At 28.3% G+C, this 17076-nt stretch overlaps 4 protein-coding genes across 5 annotated transcripts; 2 read left to right on the top strand and 2 right to left on the bottom strand.

Moving 5' to 3' along the window:
* The first annotated feature begins 1279 nt into the window (after positions 1-1279).
* LOC130674208 (probable serine/threonine-protein kinase DDB_G0272254) lies at positions 1280-6430 on the top strand. Of its 2 annotated transcripts, none has more exons than XM_057479483.1 (3): positions 1280-1378; positions 3701-4970; positions 6028-6430. In XM_057479483.1, exons 2-3 carry the CDS (start codon positions 3710-3712, stop codon positions 6219-6221), a joined length of 1455 nt encoding a protein of 484 aa, XP_057335466.1. In that variant the 5' UTR covers positions 1280-1378; positions 3701-3709; the 3' UTR covers positions 6222-6430. The 2 variants fall into 2 exon arrangements, with proteins under 2 accessions (XP_057335466.1, XP_057335461.1); XM_057479478.1 differs by lacking the exon at positions 1280-1378 and adding an exon at positions 1390-1595.
* A 68-nt stretch (positions 6431-6498) lies between these two features.
* On the bottom strand, positions 6499-7663 carry LOC130674221 (uncharacterized). The gene is made up of 2 exons (XM_057479493.1): positions 7368-7663; positions 6499-6933 (listed from the first exon to the last, which is right to left on the bottom strand). The coding sequence occupies exons 1-2, from the start codon at positions 7596-7598 to the stop codon at positions 6691-6693; spliced, it is 474 nt and encodes a 157-aa protein (XP_057335476.1). The 5' UTR covers positions 7599-7663; the 3' UTR covers positions 6499-6690.
* Positions 7664-9433: 1770 nt separating this feature from the next.
* Positions 9434-11477, bottom strand: LOC130670710 (probable isocitrate dehydrogenase [NAD] subunit alpha, mitochondrial). Its single transcript, XM_057474143.1, has 4 exons — positions 11221-11477; positions 10936-11061; positions 10527-10699; positions 9434-10306 (listed from the first exon to the last, which is right to left on the bottom strand). Exons 1-4 carry the CDS (start codon positions 11245-11247, stop codon positions 9553-9555), a joined length of 1080 nt encoding a protein of 359 aa, XP_057330126.1. The 5' UTR covers positions 11248-11477; the 3' UTR covers positions 9434-9552.
* A 2490-nt stretch (positions 11478-13967) lies between these two features.
* On the top strand, positions 13968-16564 carry LOC130671664 (asparagine synthetase [glutamine-hydrolyzing]). Its single transcript, XM_057475714.1, has 8 exons — positions 13968-14299; positions 14362-14487; positions 14548-14784; positions 14962-15136; positions 15237-15594; positions 15692-15981; positions 16058-16292; positions 16355-16564. The coding sequence occupies exons 1-8, from the start codon at positions 14174-14176 to the stop codon at positions 16485-16487; spliced, it is 1680 nt and encodes a 559-aa protein (XP_057331697.1). The 5' UTR covers positions 13968-14173; the 3' UTR covers positions 16488-16564.
* The last annotated feature ends 512 nt before the right edge of the window (positions 16565-17076 follow it).

Here is a 17076-nt window from a genome sequence, read left to right as displayed (position 1 = left end):
ATCATTTTTTTTTCTATTCTTTTTTACTGCACTAAAATTATGAATATAATTTTTTTATTTGTAACATTACGATGAAAAATTAGCAATAAATTTTTTTTATTTTTTGAAAAATAAAAATCAAACTCAAGTTTTTGGTTTATCTTTACTGATCTATATTGTTGATACTCATTCTAGAGATAATTTTATTCTTTCATGAAAAGTATAGCTTGTTGATAAATTTATAAATTATAACTAAAATAGTGACGTTAAATCACTCATAAAAAAAAAAAAAAAACCATATTTATTAACATTATAACTGTATATCTATATTCAATGTCTTACTTTATCGTCAGTATGGAAATCTTTATATCAAATATAAAATACAAAATAGAATATAATATAACATCAAATCACACCCTTTGAAGATATGATTTACATAATATCCGTCCCATGTGCTTACCAACCACGTGTGAACGATCTAACTAGAAATTTTTTCCAACCCCCCACAATATTTCCTCAACAAAAAATTTATTTAACGATATTGTTTCACATTTATTTTAATAAAATAATAATAATAATAATAATAATAATAATAATAATAATAATAATAATAATAATAATAATAATAATAATAATAATAATAATAATAATTTTTTTATTAAAAAATAAAAAAATACAACATACGGTATGTTGCATACCTCTCCCCCAATTTCAGTGATCCTTGAAATGATTCTAGGGTTCTCAAGTACTTGCAATAATAGCTCAGAAAACATTCATACATATATCCTTTCTATTATTTCCCCCTACTTCAATCTATATCTCAAAAATGCATTGAAAACTCACCCCCGTCCTTTTCTAACTTGTCTCGAACAAGCCTTATCCCCCTTCCACAATCAGGAATCAAGATAAAAAAATAAAAAAAAAGTAAACGTAGAATTCTTTCCCGCCCACTCGCGACAAAATGTGGCATTCAACAGGGGTTTGCGTCTGTAAACGAGTACCAAGGCTTTACAGAGCTTTTGAAAGTGCGGATACAGAAGTGTGGGAGGGGGGAGTGAGTATAGATAGGGGAAAAACCCGCTTCAACACTGTGCAAGAGAAGGGAAATGATGCGCAGATTGGCCGGATCATCTCAAAACCACTGCCACCCCCCTGAAATACTCCTCGTGTCCCCTTTCGGCCCTAACCCCCGAGTCCCTAGCCTCTAGCGGCAATACAACCCCTAAAATTTATCCCTCTCGCGCCTTTCCCACTACTATGACAATTCCTTTAGCATCTTTCTGTCATTGTCATTTGCAAGCTTCTCACTTGCATATTTTAGCGTAGGGACAAATATATGAGAGGAAAAGAGATAGAGTAGATTTGTCACCCCCAGAGACTTGATTGTACCCACACTCTGGTATGTAACAGACCACACAAAACTCAACTACGATTATTATCTCATTTGCCGGCGTGAGATACACACGTGCTGACTCTTTTTCTTAAAAAATACATATTTTTAGTATTATTATTTGTTTATAGTGACACTTTTATGTTGGTGATTTATTTTTTTAAATTCCAAGGTGCTTGAGGTGGATTTATTTATTTAGTTTTTTTTTTTCATTTTCGAGACATAGGTGAGTACAAATTATTTTTTAGAGATGATTCGAGTTCAAAAGGATTATTTAATTTTAAATTATAATTTAGAAGCTAAGAGATTCAGAGAACAAAATCAATAAAAATATAATTTTGTAGATAATTTTAGGGGCTAAAAACTTTGTATAAGTAGAAACTTTTCAGGGATGCATAATTTTAGACTTGTAAGTGTTAGAAAGTAATATAAAATAACTTTTTTTTAATTTTTTGAATTCGTGAAGTGTAATTATTATTGATCTTTTAATTGAAAATTAAAGTAAACAAATTTTAATAGTCCTCATAATTTTTCAGTACACAATAATTGGATTTTTATTAGTTTTTAGTTCAATTTGATGTATAGAAAGAATATAAAAAGTTTCTAATCTTTTTGTAATAAATTTAACGGGACACTAATTTAAAAAGTAGAAAAATTATTGTTGGATTAATAGCTTAAAAATGAATAAACAATAGAAAAGTTTTAAAACATAAATATACTATTTAGTAAGAAATTTAAATAATTTTACTGTAAATAAAAATTATTTTAAGTAGAAAGCTCCGCGTACGGTCAGCCAAAAATTATTTTTAAGTAGCGACAGTCTTAAATAGTTAGATATTTTTTTCTTCAGTTTATCAAGTAGAAAATATTAAAATCTTTTTTGAACTTAAAATAACAAAAAAACAATAGTTTTTTTCTTTTTTAAAATAAACACAAATTTTAAAAATAAAATTTATAAAAAAAAAAAAGTAAATAATTTTATTAAAATAAATGAATATATTTTTGAGGATGAAAATGCCGGAAAGTAAATGCAAATATCGTGGGGGATGAGAAATTGAAACAATCCGCCAATTAGAATCGTCGACGTGACGGGATTATGCAGATTTCTTGTTACCGTACTTGAGTGAAACGGCATCAGCATCAGTAGTCTCTTCAGTTATCCTACTCTATACAGTAAAATACGGTACTACTGTACGGAAGACCGTGAAATGTTCAAGTAAAGAGAGAAAGAGAAAGATGACAAACTGGCAGTTGGCTGGCACTTTCGACTCAACTTAATTCAATCTCAGAGTTGTCTTATGAATCATAAACTATACCAGAATTCTCTTCATATTTTCAAACTTCTATCACTTTTATTCATTTTTTTTTTTGTTTTTTTCTTTCGCTTTTCTCGTCTTTACTATTCGCGCTTGAAAATTAAAATAATTGTTAATTTATATAAACTAAATATTTTAAACTCTGACTTAATTGAAGAAATTTTTTTTCCTTTTAATTAATAATAATAATAACTGATTAAACAGTAGCCCTGACATATTTATCAGTTGTCAGAGTAAAACTGACAGCAGTCCATTTCCCGTTCATCTAGTTTGTGTCTGTTAGGTTGTGATGGTACTACTTGTACTAGTCTATACTCTAGCAATACTCTACCACTGTTGCAACAACTGTCTGTGCTGTGAACATAATATCTCCCTGACGGAACAACGTGGACGGCGTTTGTTTGGAGAAAACAATGGTACCCGAAACAATGCCCATGTACTTGTCTCTTTCTACTCTCTTCTTGATATCATCCACCTCCTACAATCCTCCTACTGCACCCCCTTATATAGATCTATCTCTCATACTCACTTTTACATCAATAAGACCGTCATTTTCAAGAGCCTTTATTTTATTTTATTACTGTTTTTTTTTCACTACTAAAAATTTAATAATTTTTTTTTTTCATTAAATTAATTTCAAACATGTATTTAACATACGGCATAATTAATTAATCAATTCGTATTATCAAGACACATAGACATGTAAAATACTTAATTATCCTCAGAGATCCTTAGAAATGACTTCAGTGGGTTGGAATAGTTGTCTAGACTTTAAAATGATGATGGTGGTAGTGGTGGTTGTAGTAGTAGTAGTAGTTGGCATACTGTCTTATGGTCCGTCGTTCAAATATACTCAAGATCCTATTCAATTAATTCTGATGAACAATAGAATTCAGAAATCCTCTCAATTGTCTGAGTGCTTAACAGCATCTTATTATACTAAGACATATATATATACTGTATATATATATTTATTTAATGGTAATAAAAAGAAAAATATATTTTTTTTTTATAGGTCATCACAATGACAACAACGACCGGTGATCCATCAAGTTTAAAAACCCCACCAACCCTTTCTGGAGGTGATTTAGTATCACGTTTATTAGCTGCAACGCCGCCATACCTATACAATGTACCCCTGACACCACACAGTTTTTTCTTCAGCGAAATGTTACGTTCTTTTGTCCAAGCTAAATCATCTTCATCATCTGACTCTTCAGTAGTACCTTCATCCTCGATACCTGCGATAGCCGTTAATTCGAGCTCAAATCTAAACGGACGTCGACGTAAACGATCCTGGCGAGACGCTCGGGAACGTCCGCTAGAGTTAACTACCAAAGACAAAACTAATAATATTATAAATGACACAAAATATTTTCATAGAGATTTGTCTATTGAAAATCGTTACAAGTCGACCGCTTCGACAAATTTAAATACCAGTGTTCCAACTACAGATTTCAATAATGATAATGATAATAAAAATAAAAATACACAAAATTATGATACAATAGATAAAAATCCATTGGGAGGATCAGAAGCAGAAGCAGGAGCTAGTGCTGGAGGATACGACCCACTTAAACCGGTTGATGAAAATCATACAGATTTTTTAAAAAATCATCGTCATTTTTTTGACGATCCTTCACGATTGTTTAATAATAATAATAATAATAGTATTAATAATAATAATAATAATAATAATAATAATAATAATAATAATAATAATAATAATGAAGGACAAGGACAAGGACAAAATTCTTTGTCTGAAGAAAATCGCAAAACTGATTCAGTTCCGATGAATGGAATGGGGTTTATAGGAGAAAAAAATAATAAATTAGATTTTAATCCACGTAATTTGTTGCGAGACGATTTAAAAAATTCAAATTACGGATTACCAGCCCAACCAACTACCGATTTTACTCCATCACCATTTTGGTATCCTCCATATCCGATTCCTCCGCAATCTTATCCAGGAATAGATCCACTACATTTTTTTATTGATTTGCGTGTATCAGGACATATTTGGGACCGAAAGATGAATAATGAAAGACAGTTACCCTTTAAAAGCAAACATTGTTCAGCATTTAGTGTACCCCAGACAGTTAAGGAATACAATAATAGTAGGCCGCTTAATTTGACACGCGATGAAGTTGTAGTTGGATCTTGCAAAAATAAAGAAGAAAATTTAAGAGGCACACATTTTATTCTCAAAAATTTAAGCAAAACTTACAGGGATATTGAAAATAAAGGTTTGGTGGTGGAGAAGATTGAAGAAAAAATTGATGAAAGTGAGTTTAAAAAAATATAAAATATAAAAAAAACAAATCTGGGCATCGGTTGGCTCGAAAATACTTTTGGATGCCATTGTTTTCTTATGATCATAAGCTTTTCAAACTCAAACACATTATGGTACATTATATCATGATTTACCCGGGGAAAATGACATAAAATGTTATTTTTTCAACTCTTCGTCGTCGATATCTTTTAAACTAATTCACGGATTTTGATGTTCAATGTAACAATCAGCGCATTTTATTGAGTTTTCGAGCTAATTAAATTTTGGAAATGATTAGTGCAGTCGTTTTAAAGATATTCGCGAAAAACATTTTTTACTATTTTTTTCTTTAACGATATCTCTCAAACAAATTAACCGATTGAAGCGGCCCAGGTAGCAATCGACGCGTTTTATGGAGTTCTAGCGCTGATTAGATTTTGGAATTATTTTATCTGGTCGTTTTTGATAAATTTCAAAGAAATTAAAAAAATTTTTTTTTTTTTTAATTCTTTTGACAACAGTGTCTCTTAAACGAATGAACTGGTTTTGATGATTGAGGTGGCATTAGACACGGTTTATAAAGTTTTTAAGTTGATTAGATTTTGGAATCAATACATCGAGCACATAACAAGTTATCCAAAAAAAACATTTTAGAAAAAATTTTATTTTTGGAATCTCTAAACGCACCCTAACGATCAAGCTCAATTTTTCTCAGCTTGTAAGAATTAATAAGCCGCATCGAATGCCACCTTGAAGATCTAAATCGGTTCATCCGTTCAAAAGTTACTGAATATTTACATACGTACGTCCACACATACAGACACTTGGACATCATCTTAAAAATAGTTAGAATAGCTCCCTAGAACGTCGAAACGTCAAGATTTGTAAGAAATTCGGTTTTCGAAAATCGGACCGAAACCAATAATTTCCTTTTTTTTTTTAATTTTAAATTTTCTTAACGGGAAGTTGAAAAAATTATGTTTTTTTTTTATGGAATACTTTTTTGCATAGAAATTTTTATTTATATATTTTTTCAAGTTAATATTAAATTTTGTTCTAAATTTTTCTAGCCGTCGGCAGTTCTTCACAACAAGACAGAGCATCACCGTCAAGTATAAAAGAAGATAAAGAGGTGATTGCCACTACAACTTGTTCTACGTCAAATAAAAAAGATATACGGGCACTTATTGGTTTAGAACTTGTTGTTGATTATGTAAAAGAACCTAAAGAAGAACCTGACGCACTATCACCCCATAACGAATAAATTTTTAAATTTCAAATCGAATTAAATAAACTTAAAATTTACCATAAAAATCCAATTATTAACAATCAAATAATTAATAAGTAAGTCTTTCAAATTAAATGTGCAATTATTTTTAAAAATTTATAAATAATTTAAATTAATTTTTAATTATTTTTTTGTGATATGTAAATAAATAAATTAAATTAAATTGTTTATTATTAATGTGCAATGTTTTAATATAAATACCTGTATAATTAAATTATAATATAAATAAAGATAATTTAATTTAAAACTTAAATTTCAGAAGTAAAAGAAAATTTATTTTTTAATTTTATCTCCCATAAATTAACCACCAAGAAAATTCCATTTTGTAAATTACAATTAATATAAAATTTTACTTATACGTACCATATAATTCACAATATGTATTCTATTCTAAAGTAATAATTAATAATCAAATGAATAAAAGAATAAAATCGGATTCAAGGTTTTAACTGGCATTATTGTTATTGACAGTTACACGAAATTCTAAAATAATTTCACCTTTCTGTGAGTTATTTAATTTTATTAATTTATGATTTCGTTGGTACTGTAACGGAAGCATCGCTGGCTCGTAAAGTATTCTTTTTGATGATGATGATGATAATAATGGCATTGGTACTTGTGTTAATTTATAGTAAACTGTTGGGTTTTCTAGCTCTCGAGTTATTTCTGGATATTCTGGTAAGTAAACCTAAACAAAAATTTATTATCAGACATAATACTTTGAGGTTTATTTTTACTTGACAATTTTTTACGCTAAAATTTATGTTTGATAAAGGTTTCCGGATTAAGTTCTAATTTTAGTATATATATATATATATATACATATATTTTTTTTTCTTCATAATCTATGGACTTTATTTTATATGAAAAATGTTTCATTGATTTTTATCCTAGATTATCCTAAATTATTTTTGTTGCAAATGTTACGTTGTCACAGTAATACTGAACTGTAGAATAAATAGCAATAATATATTTTCAACGTAAAAAGTCCATTAAATAATAAAAAGTTAAATATTTAAAAACTACAAAATAAAATTTAACAATCACAAACATCATTCAAACATTAAAATAAAAAAATTAAATTGATCGGCGAGTCATAAAAGTAATTAACAAAATAATTACCTTTTGAATTAATGGGCTAACAGTTTTATCAATTTCATCATCACCACCGAGAGAAAATGACAAGTCTAGATCCCGTGAGGATTGCTCATTATTGTTATTGAAATGATTTTCTTCTGGATAATTCGAGTGCCCGCGATTTCCGTAATTATTCTTCGGCTCGTTTAAATAAACAGAACGTGCATTTGTTATTGTTAAAAAAATCATTAAAATGAACATTATAAGAAAGTTCATTTTTTTTTTAATTACAGTTCAATTTCTACGTGACTACTGAATTTATTTTTGACATATTTTTAATCATATATATGTATGACTATAAATGTAAGTAATATTGAAACAGATGGTTATTATATTAATCGTTAGTTAATTCATTTAAATCCTATAAGAAGATTATTATATTATGTAAAATGTTTTAAATAATAATGAGAAATTATAAATTCTGATAAAACTATATGACAAATTGTATTTAAAAAAATGTTTAGAATTTTGAGAATAATCATTTATTTAAAAAAACGTATTTGTTTAAAACATTGAGATCAATTATATTTACCGTTGGGTTGTATTGCGACAGTTGTTGAATAATTCATGAAATTTGTAGCCACGGAAATCGAATCGGTCTCCTCCTCCCCCGCCTCATCCTCATTGACGCTTTACTTTATAGTTATATCAGTACAAGAGCGCGGGCATATAGATGTATGTAAATAATTTTAACTCTAAAATTCTTCACCCCTTCCCTGTTTTTTTCTAGTTATTTATTTATTGTTTCAACACCATACTCTTGTACGTTATGTACTCAATGAATATTCATTTAAAGACCGATGCAAACATACTCGAATATTAAGTGCTATTAATTTTTTGCCAAAGTCTACATTTTTTCTCCACCCTCTTAAATAAAAATCATGACTTTAAATATTTATCAAAATTTGATTTTTTATTTATTGGGGTAAATAAATCAAAGTCAAATTAAAATTTTTAAAAAATAATAATTTATGACGATACATTATTCAGCGCAAGAATGTCAATAAATCTTGGTGAATTAACGAGCAAGATGTTAGATGACACTGTTAGATCTTCATCTTAATCTTGCTTTTTATTTTTATTCTTATTTTTATTTATTGTCTCGATTCATCTTATCTTTTTACTCCTCCAACTTTTCCCGACAACATTCGAGATACATTTTACTCGTACTTTCCACGAGTTATGAAATATAGCCGACAACTTTTCTCATACTTGAGGCTTTTATACTCAAGATGTAAAGGTAAAAAAAAAATAATAATAATAATAAATAAAAAATCAAGACAATAAAAAATTACTTGACAAGAAAAAAAAGTTACGATTTAAGTACATGGTTTGCAATTAAAAAGATTTGTTCCATTTAATGTTTAGTAAAGGATAGAACTGATTTTGTGATCGATTACAGATTTCAATTATTCTTTTTATATAAAGGTGATTAATTAATTACTTTTATCTTTAAAACCTGGAAGAACTTGAATTATTAAAGAAACAAACAATTTAACATATTTTTTTTTGCTATTTTATTTTATTAATATTTTATTTATCAATGTATTATTATTATTATCATTATTATAATAATAAATAATAATTAATAGGTATTTTACACGAGCAAAAATCTTTCGATAACACTAGAGACTCAACAACATGACTATTTATTTTATTTTTATTATTTATTTATTGTTCTTAGATGAGCGATAATAAATAAAATTATAAGAAATTAATCATACACTTTACTAACTACAATATTGTTATTATTATAAATGGACGTACGCAAACATAATTTTAACACATTACGGTATTATAACAATACCCAACAATAATAACAATAATAATAATGACTTTTATTATTATTATCATTATGTAAAAAATTATATGTTAAAAATATTTAATTCTTTAGTTTAAATTTCGGTTGACGATCATAAAAAAATTAAAAATCAATAATACCGTAATGTAAATAAATACCTATTTATAAAAACGCGATTCAACTAAATTCTTCATTTTAAATCAATGGTAAATATGATATTTCACCACAGTCTATCTACGAGTATTTGGTGAATAACAATATGAAAAAAAAAAAAAAAAAAAAAAAACAAATAATGATTATTGTTTTCACTTGAAAGCCTCACGATTTTCCTCACGACCTTTATTATATTTTATTTATAATAATAATGATTTACTTAGTTTGGGCGATAACTTTTTTGCAAATTTCATTGGTGTACTCACTACACTTGGCGTTACCACCCAAATCACCGGTCAAAAATTTTGCTTCTTTTATGGTTTCATAAGCAGAGTGTTCAATAATACGTGCGTGATCATTAAGACCCATATATTTGAGCATCATTACTGCTGATAACAACAAGGCAGTGGGGTTTGCTTTATCCTGACCGGCAATATCAGGTGCAGTACCATGAACTGACTCAAATAAAGCGCCATTTAGTCCAATGTTGCCACTAGGTGTAAGACCTAGACCTCCTACAAGACCAGCACACATGTCGGACAAGATGTCACCGTACAAATTTGGCATCACTAGTACATCATATTGAGATGGGTCTTGTACCATATTCAGACATACGGTATCGAGATAACGTTCTTCGAATTTAATGTTGGGAAATTTCTTCGCAGCTTCTCGGCAACAACGCAAAAATAAACCATCTGACATACGCATTATATTTGCTTTGTGGACTGCTGTAACCTTTTTACGATTATTATCAGTGGCATACTGGAAGGCAAATTCAGCAACACGACGTGATGCTTCTTCAGTAATAAGTTTTATTGACTGGACAACACCATCAACTATTTCGTGTTCAATACCAGAGTATTCACCTTCTGTATTTTCACGAATGGTTACAACATCTACATTGTCATAAAGTGTTTTGTAACCTTCTAGTGACCTACAGGGTCTTACATTTGCATATAAATTAAATTCTCTGTAATTGATAAAAAAAAAAAAATTAAAAACAATTTTCAATAAATAATTAATTAATCATTTCATTGATAGTAAAATAATTTATGGACTATAAATATGAAAAATGTAGTAAATCAATTACATAATACTTTCAGTGCATAAATTATAGTAACCTTTGAATGTATAATTAAATAAAATTTTAATTTGAATATTTATTATGTAAGTGAATGAACTTAACTTACTTTCTTAATGCTAAATTAAGAGACCGATGTCCTTTACCGATAGGAGTCATCAAAGGACCTTTAAGACCAATTTTATTTTTATTAACTGAATCAATCGCAGCAGGAGGAATTCCGAATTTTCCATCTGGACCTTTTACTGGTGTAACGTCTACCGATTCCCATTCAATTGGTACCTATAATTTATAAATTAGAATAAGTACGATCAACTTAATTAGCTATTTTATTAGTTTATTATTATTAAACCCGCCATCTTGAACTTTACATCATCTCCGTTTATATATATGTATAGGTACTAATACAATTTAGATAAAATTCTACTCTGATAAAATTTATGGCAATTAATAGTACTCAAATAAAATTTAACAAAATTTTATCATAAAAGCAATAAAAATTGTTGAATTAGACTTACCTTAGCGGCATCAAATATTTTTTGTACAGCTGCTGAAATTTCAGGTCCAATTCCATCTCCCGGTATCAATGTACATTTTTTTAATCCACCACTGTATAATCTTACATTGCCGATTTTTGGTGTAATCTATTCAATTACGATTAATTAATTAATTATTCAAATAAAAAAAAAAAATTAATTTGAACAGAAATTCTAACCTGAATTTAAAATAATTTTATAATAAAGATATATATTAAATAATATATATGTATATAAATATGATTAAATAAATGAATGAGTACTTACAGCTTTACGTATCCATTGGGCTGCCATTGTTCAATTTTAAAATTAAAATTTTTAAATAAAATCTTATTGTTTTCTCAAGCAATTAATAATTTTCAAACACGAGTATATTTATTGTAATAAAAGATAAAATAACGTATGTCAGTGAGATAAAAGCAAGGATAAAACGAGAACGAGAACTATAATGATAATAAAAAGCAGACGATACTTTTTGTCTGACCCCGAAATAAAATTCGATTTTTCGGTGTGATATAATATACTTATTATTTTTTTTTTATTCCCAAGATAATTTTGCTCTCTACTTATACCCACTTACTTTCTGTTTAAAAGATATGTCTTTCCGTTGGATTAATAAATAGTTACTTTATCAATTACTGATAATAAAAAAAAAACAATCGCACGCAGTGTAAAAGACTGAGAATTTCATGCAGGCGCCATTTTTTAAATGTCAGCCGCGCAAAAAAAATTTTTTTTTTTACCAATAATTAAAATATTTGTGATTGTAAAAATATCAAATAATTATTTTTAATATATGTAAATAAATATTATCAAAGGTGTATAATAAATAATAACTGAAATATATACCGCATACTTGGTGACAGTGCTGAGGATTCTCCTAACGACAATACTCACTCTCTAAACCTGAAATAGTGAATTATCACTAATTCAGAGTGTATATTCACTATTTGCCACAGCTAAAAGTCGATCACTTGGAATTAGTGCATATACACTCATTTACCCAGTGATTTTAAAAAGTAATGTTTTAAATCTACTGTGTAAAAAGTAAAATTTTCACTATTTATACATAAAATTCACTTTTTTCCAGTGAATTAGTTGATCACTGGGAAAAACAGTGGAAATTTAACTATTTTAAGTTTAAAGAGCATACTCATATTAATAAAATATTTTAAAATATTTATACACTGAAACTATTATTCCAATTGTCAATTAAATTAATACGAGACTTATTACTGATAATTAAATTACTTATATATTCTACTTTAATTATGTTTTGTAATTAGTAAAAAAAGAAATATATGACTGACCGATGTTTATGTTACTTTGTCACTCGCACAAAAACTTTATCCTAAAAACTAGTTGGTACAAATCGTATGAAAAGTAAAAAATTGTTAGATTTCGGATTTCTATCCGACAATTATAGTTTGAAAGAACTGAACATGTTTTAATAATAGATTGACAAGAAGTTATGATAAGAAGTTCAGATTTGGATGCAGCATTATTAACTCATATGACTAAGCACGATGACACAATAATGATGCCAACTGATATAGAATGATATAAACTGGATGGTTTTTTTATTAGAATATAAGTATACTGTAAAACCATATTGTGAAGGAGTCCGTGTGTTTATATTATAAATTTTTTTAGAACGATTTTGATGAAAAACCTGTAAGCAGCTGTAAGTCCTGATTCAGAAATCTCATTTGGAATGATTCAATCCATGCTAAATTGTATATCTATATATAGTCAATTTTGCCAACTTTGAATTGTTTCGGATCGTGTTTGAATTATTTCAAATTACTCTCTAAATCTGAAACAGTGAAAAATCACTGTTTTAGATTTAGAGAGTAGGTTTCTCAATCAGGGAGAATTATAGTATGGTGAAAAAGGTTTATGTCAATTTAAAAAAGTAGGAGTTGATGGAACAGTTGAAATGAAAGAAAAATTAGCTATAGGTCTGATCTCATTGAAACTCAAAACAAGTTTGAACCAATGACTGTTTGGCGTGTAGTGGTTGAAACACATAGCTATTTATCGAGATGTGTAGTTTGTTTTTGCACATTTACCCTGATAGCCACACTTTGTTCAGCAAGTTCTGCCTTGGCTGGATAATACTTGCGTGCAAGTTGATGCAAATCAACTGCCGTGATCTGAATGTAATTTAACAGAAAAATTTGCCGTCAATTTGAAGTGAAATTTTCAATCAACTTAACGTCCTCGTCTGACAGTAACACTTGTAATCAAATTGAATTCAAGTTACAAATAATTTACTGTCAACTTAAAGGTAACTGTTTACTCTTCAACACTTTCCTTTAAGCTGGAATGTTTCCCACGTATCCGTCAAACCAAGTTATTGTACTACCTAATAAAATGTGTAGATTGCCTCAAGAACTATTTTTCAATCGGTTAATTCGTTTGAGAAATATCGCGGGAAAAAGAAATGATACTCTCTAAATCTGAAACAGTGAAAACCACTGAAAGATAGTGTATATTAGAGTACTTTAAAAAAATCGACTATTTTTTTGTTTCGCTGAAACACCTAAATATTTTCGTAAATATCGAAAAAAAAATTCCTTCAATGTTTGAGCCCTTAATATTAATTTTAAGTACTTCCTTTTTCATTTAAAATTTTTCCCATTTAAAAAGCATGTAAGTCGAATAACTTTTTTGTTAAATAGCTATATCTTAGCTGGATTTTCAGCTATCGTTTTGAAACCAGTCTTTATGTGTAAAGTATTTGTTGCTTTTTGAAAGAGTCTATGAAACGATTTTGCTCTAACTCGATCCATGTCGATCATATCAGCTCTGAAAGTCTCCGAAATTTTTTCACTTTCTTCATGAATTTTTGTTAATAGTGAAAAAAAATTGACTTTCGGAAAAATAGTGGATTTTTTTAAAGCATCAGAATCTCCATCCTCCATACTTCAAACGCTTCAAACAAAAAAAAAACAAAAAACAGCCGAATAAAATAAAAAAAAATATTACTACGCATGCGCTGATTTTATTTCTGACAACGTGGTCGGTTGTGTGTCATATGCGGCATAATACCTACTGCTGCGTGTAATTGTTTATCAGCGTTACATCATTTAATAACGAGTAAATAAAAAAAGTATATAAATTAACTCAAATCGATTCTTTAACAACCGACAGTTAAATTTTGAAATTATATTCCTGTGGCCGTTATTAATTATTTTAGTAATTAAAATAATTGAAAATGTGTGGAATTTGGGCAGTTTTTGGTGTTGATGGGGAAACTTTAAATTGTGTTTGTAATAATTTTAATAAAATTTCTCATCGTGGTCCAGATGCTTTAAGAGTTGAAAGTGATAGTCGTGTTAAGGTAATTCAAAATAATAATAATAATAATCAGCTTTTTTGGGATTAAATAATTTTTTTTTTCAGAACGCATTTTTGGGTTTTCATCGACTAGCAATTTTGGATAGTTTATGTGGTATGCAGCCAATGAGACTTTATCAGTATCCAAATGTATTTTTGATATGTAACGGCGAAATATACAATTTTGAAAAGGTAATTATTATTTAATTATTTATGATTAATTGAATAGAATATTTATTTATTTACTTATAGCTCAGGGATCAATACAATTTCTCATATTCCTCAAAATGTGATATTGAAATAATAACTCATTTATATATGAATAATGGAGCAAAAAATGTTGCTAGTTCATTGGATGGTGTTTTTGCATTTTGTTTGATGGACATGCAGGAAAATAAAATTTTGATAGCACGTGATCCATATGGAGTAAGACCACTCTTTAGATTGTCAAGTAGTGATGGCCAGTTGGCTGTTTGTTCTGAATCCAAAGTATGTATAACAACGTTTTATCATCTCAAAAATTTAACTCTTCTCTATAAATGTTAAGCGTTATTTTTATTTTTAAAATTATCCATTTACAAACTTTATGAGCAATGGAATGTTAAAAAAAATATATATACATATATTTATTGTTTATTTTATTTTGCTTTTTAAATTAATTAATAGGGTCTAATGGGTTTAACAGAACAAGTAACTGGAGATTGGAAATTGGAACCATTTCCACCAGGACATTATGAAGAATATAAAATATTACCAAGCGGCAAAGTTGAATTATTATCACGAGTTTGTTATCATAAACCTGGTGATAAACCTGCATTTGACTCATTTGTTCCTTGGAACAGTACGTATTATTTAAGTTTGCATATGAAGATATTTAATTGAAATAAAATTTAACGATATAAATAAATTGATTATTGATAATTTTTTTTTTATATGCACAGCTTTAGTACAATCAGATGTGAAAGGTAACATAGCTAAATTATTCACTGGAGCTATTGAGAAACGTTTGATGGCTGACAGACGTATCGGATGTTTATTATCAGGTGGTTTAGATTCAAGTTTAGTTGCTTCGCTGGTTGTGAAACTAGCTAAGAAACATAATTTACCTTATAAAATTCAAACCTTTGCTATTGGAATGGGAGATAGTCCAGATTTACGTGCAGCAAAACAAGTTGCTGAGTTTATTGGCAGCGAACATCATGAAGTTACTTTTACAGAACAAGATATCGCTAATGTTTTAGATGATGTAATTTATTCTTTAGAAACTTTTGATATTACAACTGTTCGTGCATCTGTGGGGTATTTATTTATTAATAAAAAAAATAACACTATTTCTTTTTGTGTTAAAAGCTTTTGCTTAAATTAAACAATCACTTTATTAAATTATTTTCTTTAGAATGTATTTATTGGCAAAATATATAAAAGAAAATACATCGACAACGGTAATATTCAGCGGTGAAGGTGCTGATGAATTAGCACAAGGTTATATTTATTTCCGAGATGCACCAAACTCTCACGAAAGTCACGAAGAATCTCTTCGTTTGCTTAAAGATATTTATCTTTATGATGGTTTACGTGCTGATCGCACTACTAGTGCTCACAGTTTAGAATTACGTGTGCCATTTTTGGATTTACAATTCACTAATTACTTTTTGTCACTTGATCAAGAAATACGTCAACCACAAAGTAATTTTTTTTAATATTCTTTTAGTCAACTAACACATATATAAAATTAATTTATTAATTATTATTATTTTATTAGATGGAGTCGAGAAATATTTACTGCGATCTGCTTTCGATAAAGATAATTTACTTCCTAACAACATTTTGTGGCGACACAAAGAAGCATTTAGTGATGGTGTTGCATCGATTAAAAAATCACTCTTTCAAATTATTCAAGAGATCGTTGATTCCCGGGTTACCGACAAAGAAGTTGAAGAAGCTAATTTTAAATATCCTCATTGTCCTCCCAAAACTAAAGAATCATTTTATTACAGGTAATTTATTTATATATTAAAATTTATACCGAAAGTTTAATATTGTTTTTTTTTTTTTAAAGGCAAGTCTTTGAAAAACATTATCCAGGACAAGCTGAATCATTAATTCCCTACTACTGGATGCCACGTTGGGTAAAAAATATTTCTGATCCATCAGCGAGATTTATAAAACATTATGCTGCTGAAGAAGATTAAATGTTCTGCGATATAATGTTAACACTAAATTAACTACAATTATACAAAAGATCCAAATCAATAAAATTTTTTTTACACCATAACATTATTTTTATTTTAAAATAACAATAATATTTTTTGTATTTACAATTTAAATGAAAGTTATTATTGTTCAAATTTCAAGTCTTCAACTTTTAATGATTAAGGGTACATTCCGAAATGCGCTGCGAGCAGCTATAGCGTAGCGAATTTCAGAATGCACCCTTATTAATTACACCGGCACACAAAAAAAAAAGTTATCTGTACTTTTGACGGGACCGGTATATCGTTATGTAACTTGACCCGCTGAATCCAAATATGAGATCCATTTGACTCGTACACCGTCAAATTTTCAAGAAAACTTTGAAAAATCGAAAAAAATAACGAAAATCGGCAGTTTAGGTGATTTAAAAAATTTTTTTGACCTTAACCAAGCATAATTGTTATGTATATCGATTCGCTAAATACTTATCTGAAGTTTATTTAGACCATAAGCCGTTAAAAGTTTAAGTGAATTCCAAAAAACCCTGAAAAATTGCAAAAAAAGCAAAAAATTCCAGATACTGTGTTG

This window comes from Microplitis mediator, chromosome 1, assembly GCF_029852145.1.
Source record: "Microplitis mediator isolate UGA2020A chromosome 1, iyMicMedi2.1, whole genome shotgun sequence".
Classification (NCBI taxonomy): Eukaryota; Metazoa; Arthropoda; class Insecta; order Hymenoptera; family Braconidae; genus Microplitis; species Microplitis mediator.
Note: the sequence above shows the minus strand (reverse complement) of the source record. Positions and strands in the feature narration are given on the sequence as shown.

Coding starts and splice junctions, on each gene's coding strand:
- LOC130674208 (XM_057479483.1), top strand. CDS start 3,710: ATGACAACAACGACCGGTGATCCATCAAGTTTAAAAACCCCACCAACC. Junction 4,971..6,027: donor TGAAGAAAAAATTGATGAAA/GTGAGTTTAAAA, acceptor AAATTTTTCTAG/CCGTCGGCAGTTCTTCACAA.
- LOC130674221 (XM_057479493.1), bottom strand. CDS start 7,598: ATGAACTTTCTTATAATGTTCATTTTAATGATTTTTTTAACAATAACA. Junction 6,934..7,367: donor TTAGCCCATTAATTCAAAAG/GTAATTATTTTG, acceptor ATTTTTGTTTAG/GTTTACTTACCAGAATATCC.
- LOC130670710 (XM_057474143.1), bottom strand. CDS start 11,247: ATGGCAGCCCAATGGATACGTAAAGCT. Junction 11,062..11,220: donor CCCAATGGATACGTAAAGCT/GTAAGTACTCAT, acceptor GTAATTGAATAG/ATTACACCAAAAATCGGCAA. Junction 10,307..10,526: donor CTTAATTTAGCATTAAGAAA/GTAAGTTAAGTT, acceptor TATCAATTACAG/AGAATTTAATTTATATGCAA.
- LOC130671664 (XM_057475714.1), top strand. CDS start 14,174: ATGTGTGGAATTTGGGCAGTTTTTGGTGTTGATGGGGAAACTTTAAAT. Junction 15,137..15,236: donor CTCATTTGTTCCTTGGAACA/GTACGTATTATT, acceptor TTATATGCACAG/CTTTAGTACAATCAGATGTG. Junction 16,293..16,354: donor AAAGAATCATTTTATTACAG/GTAATTTATTTA, acceptor TTTTTTTTAAAG/GCAAGTCTTTGAAAAACATT.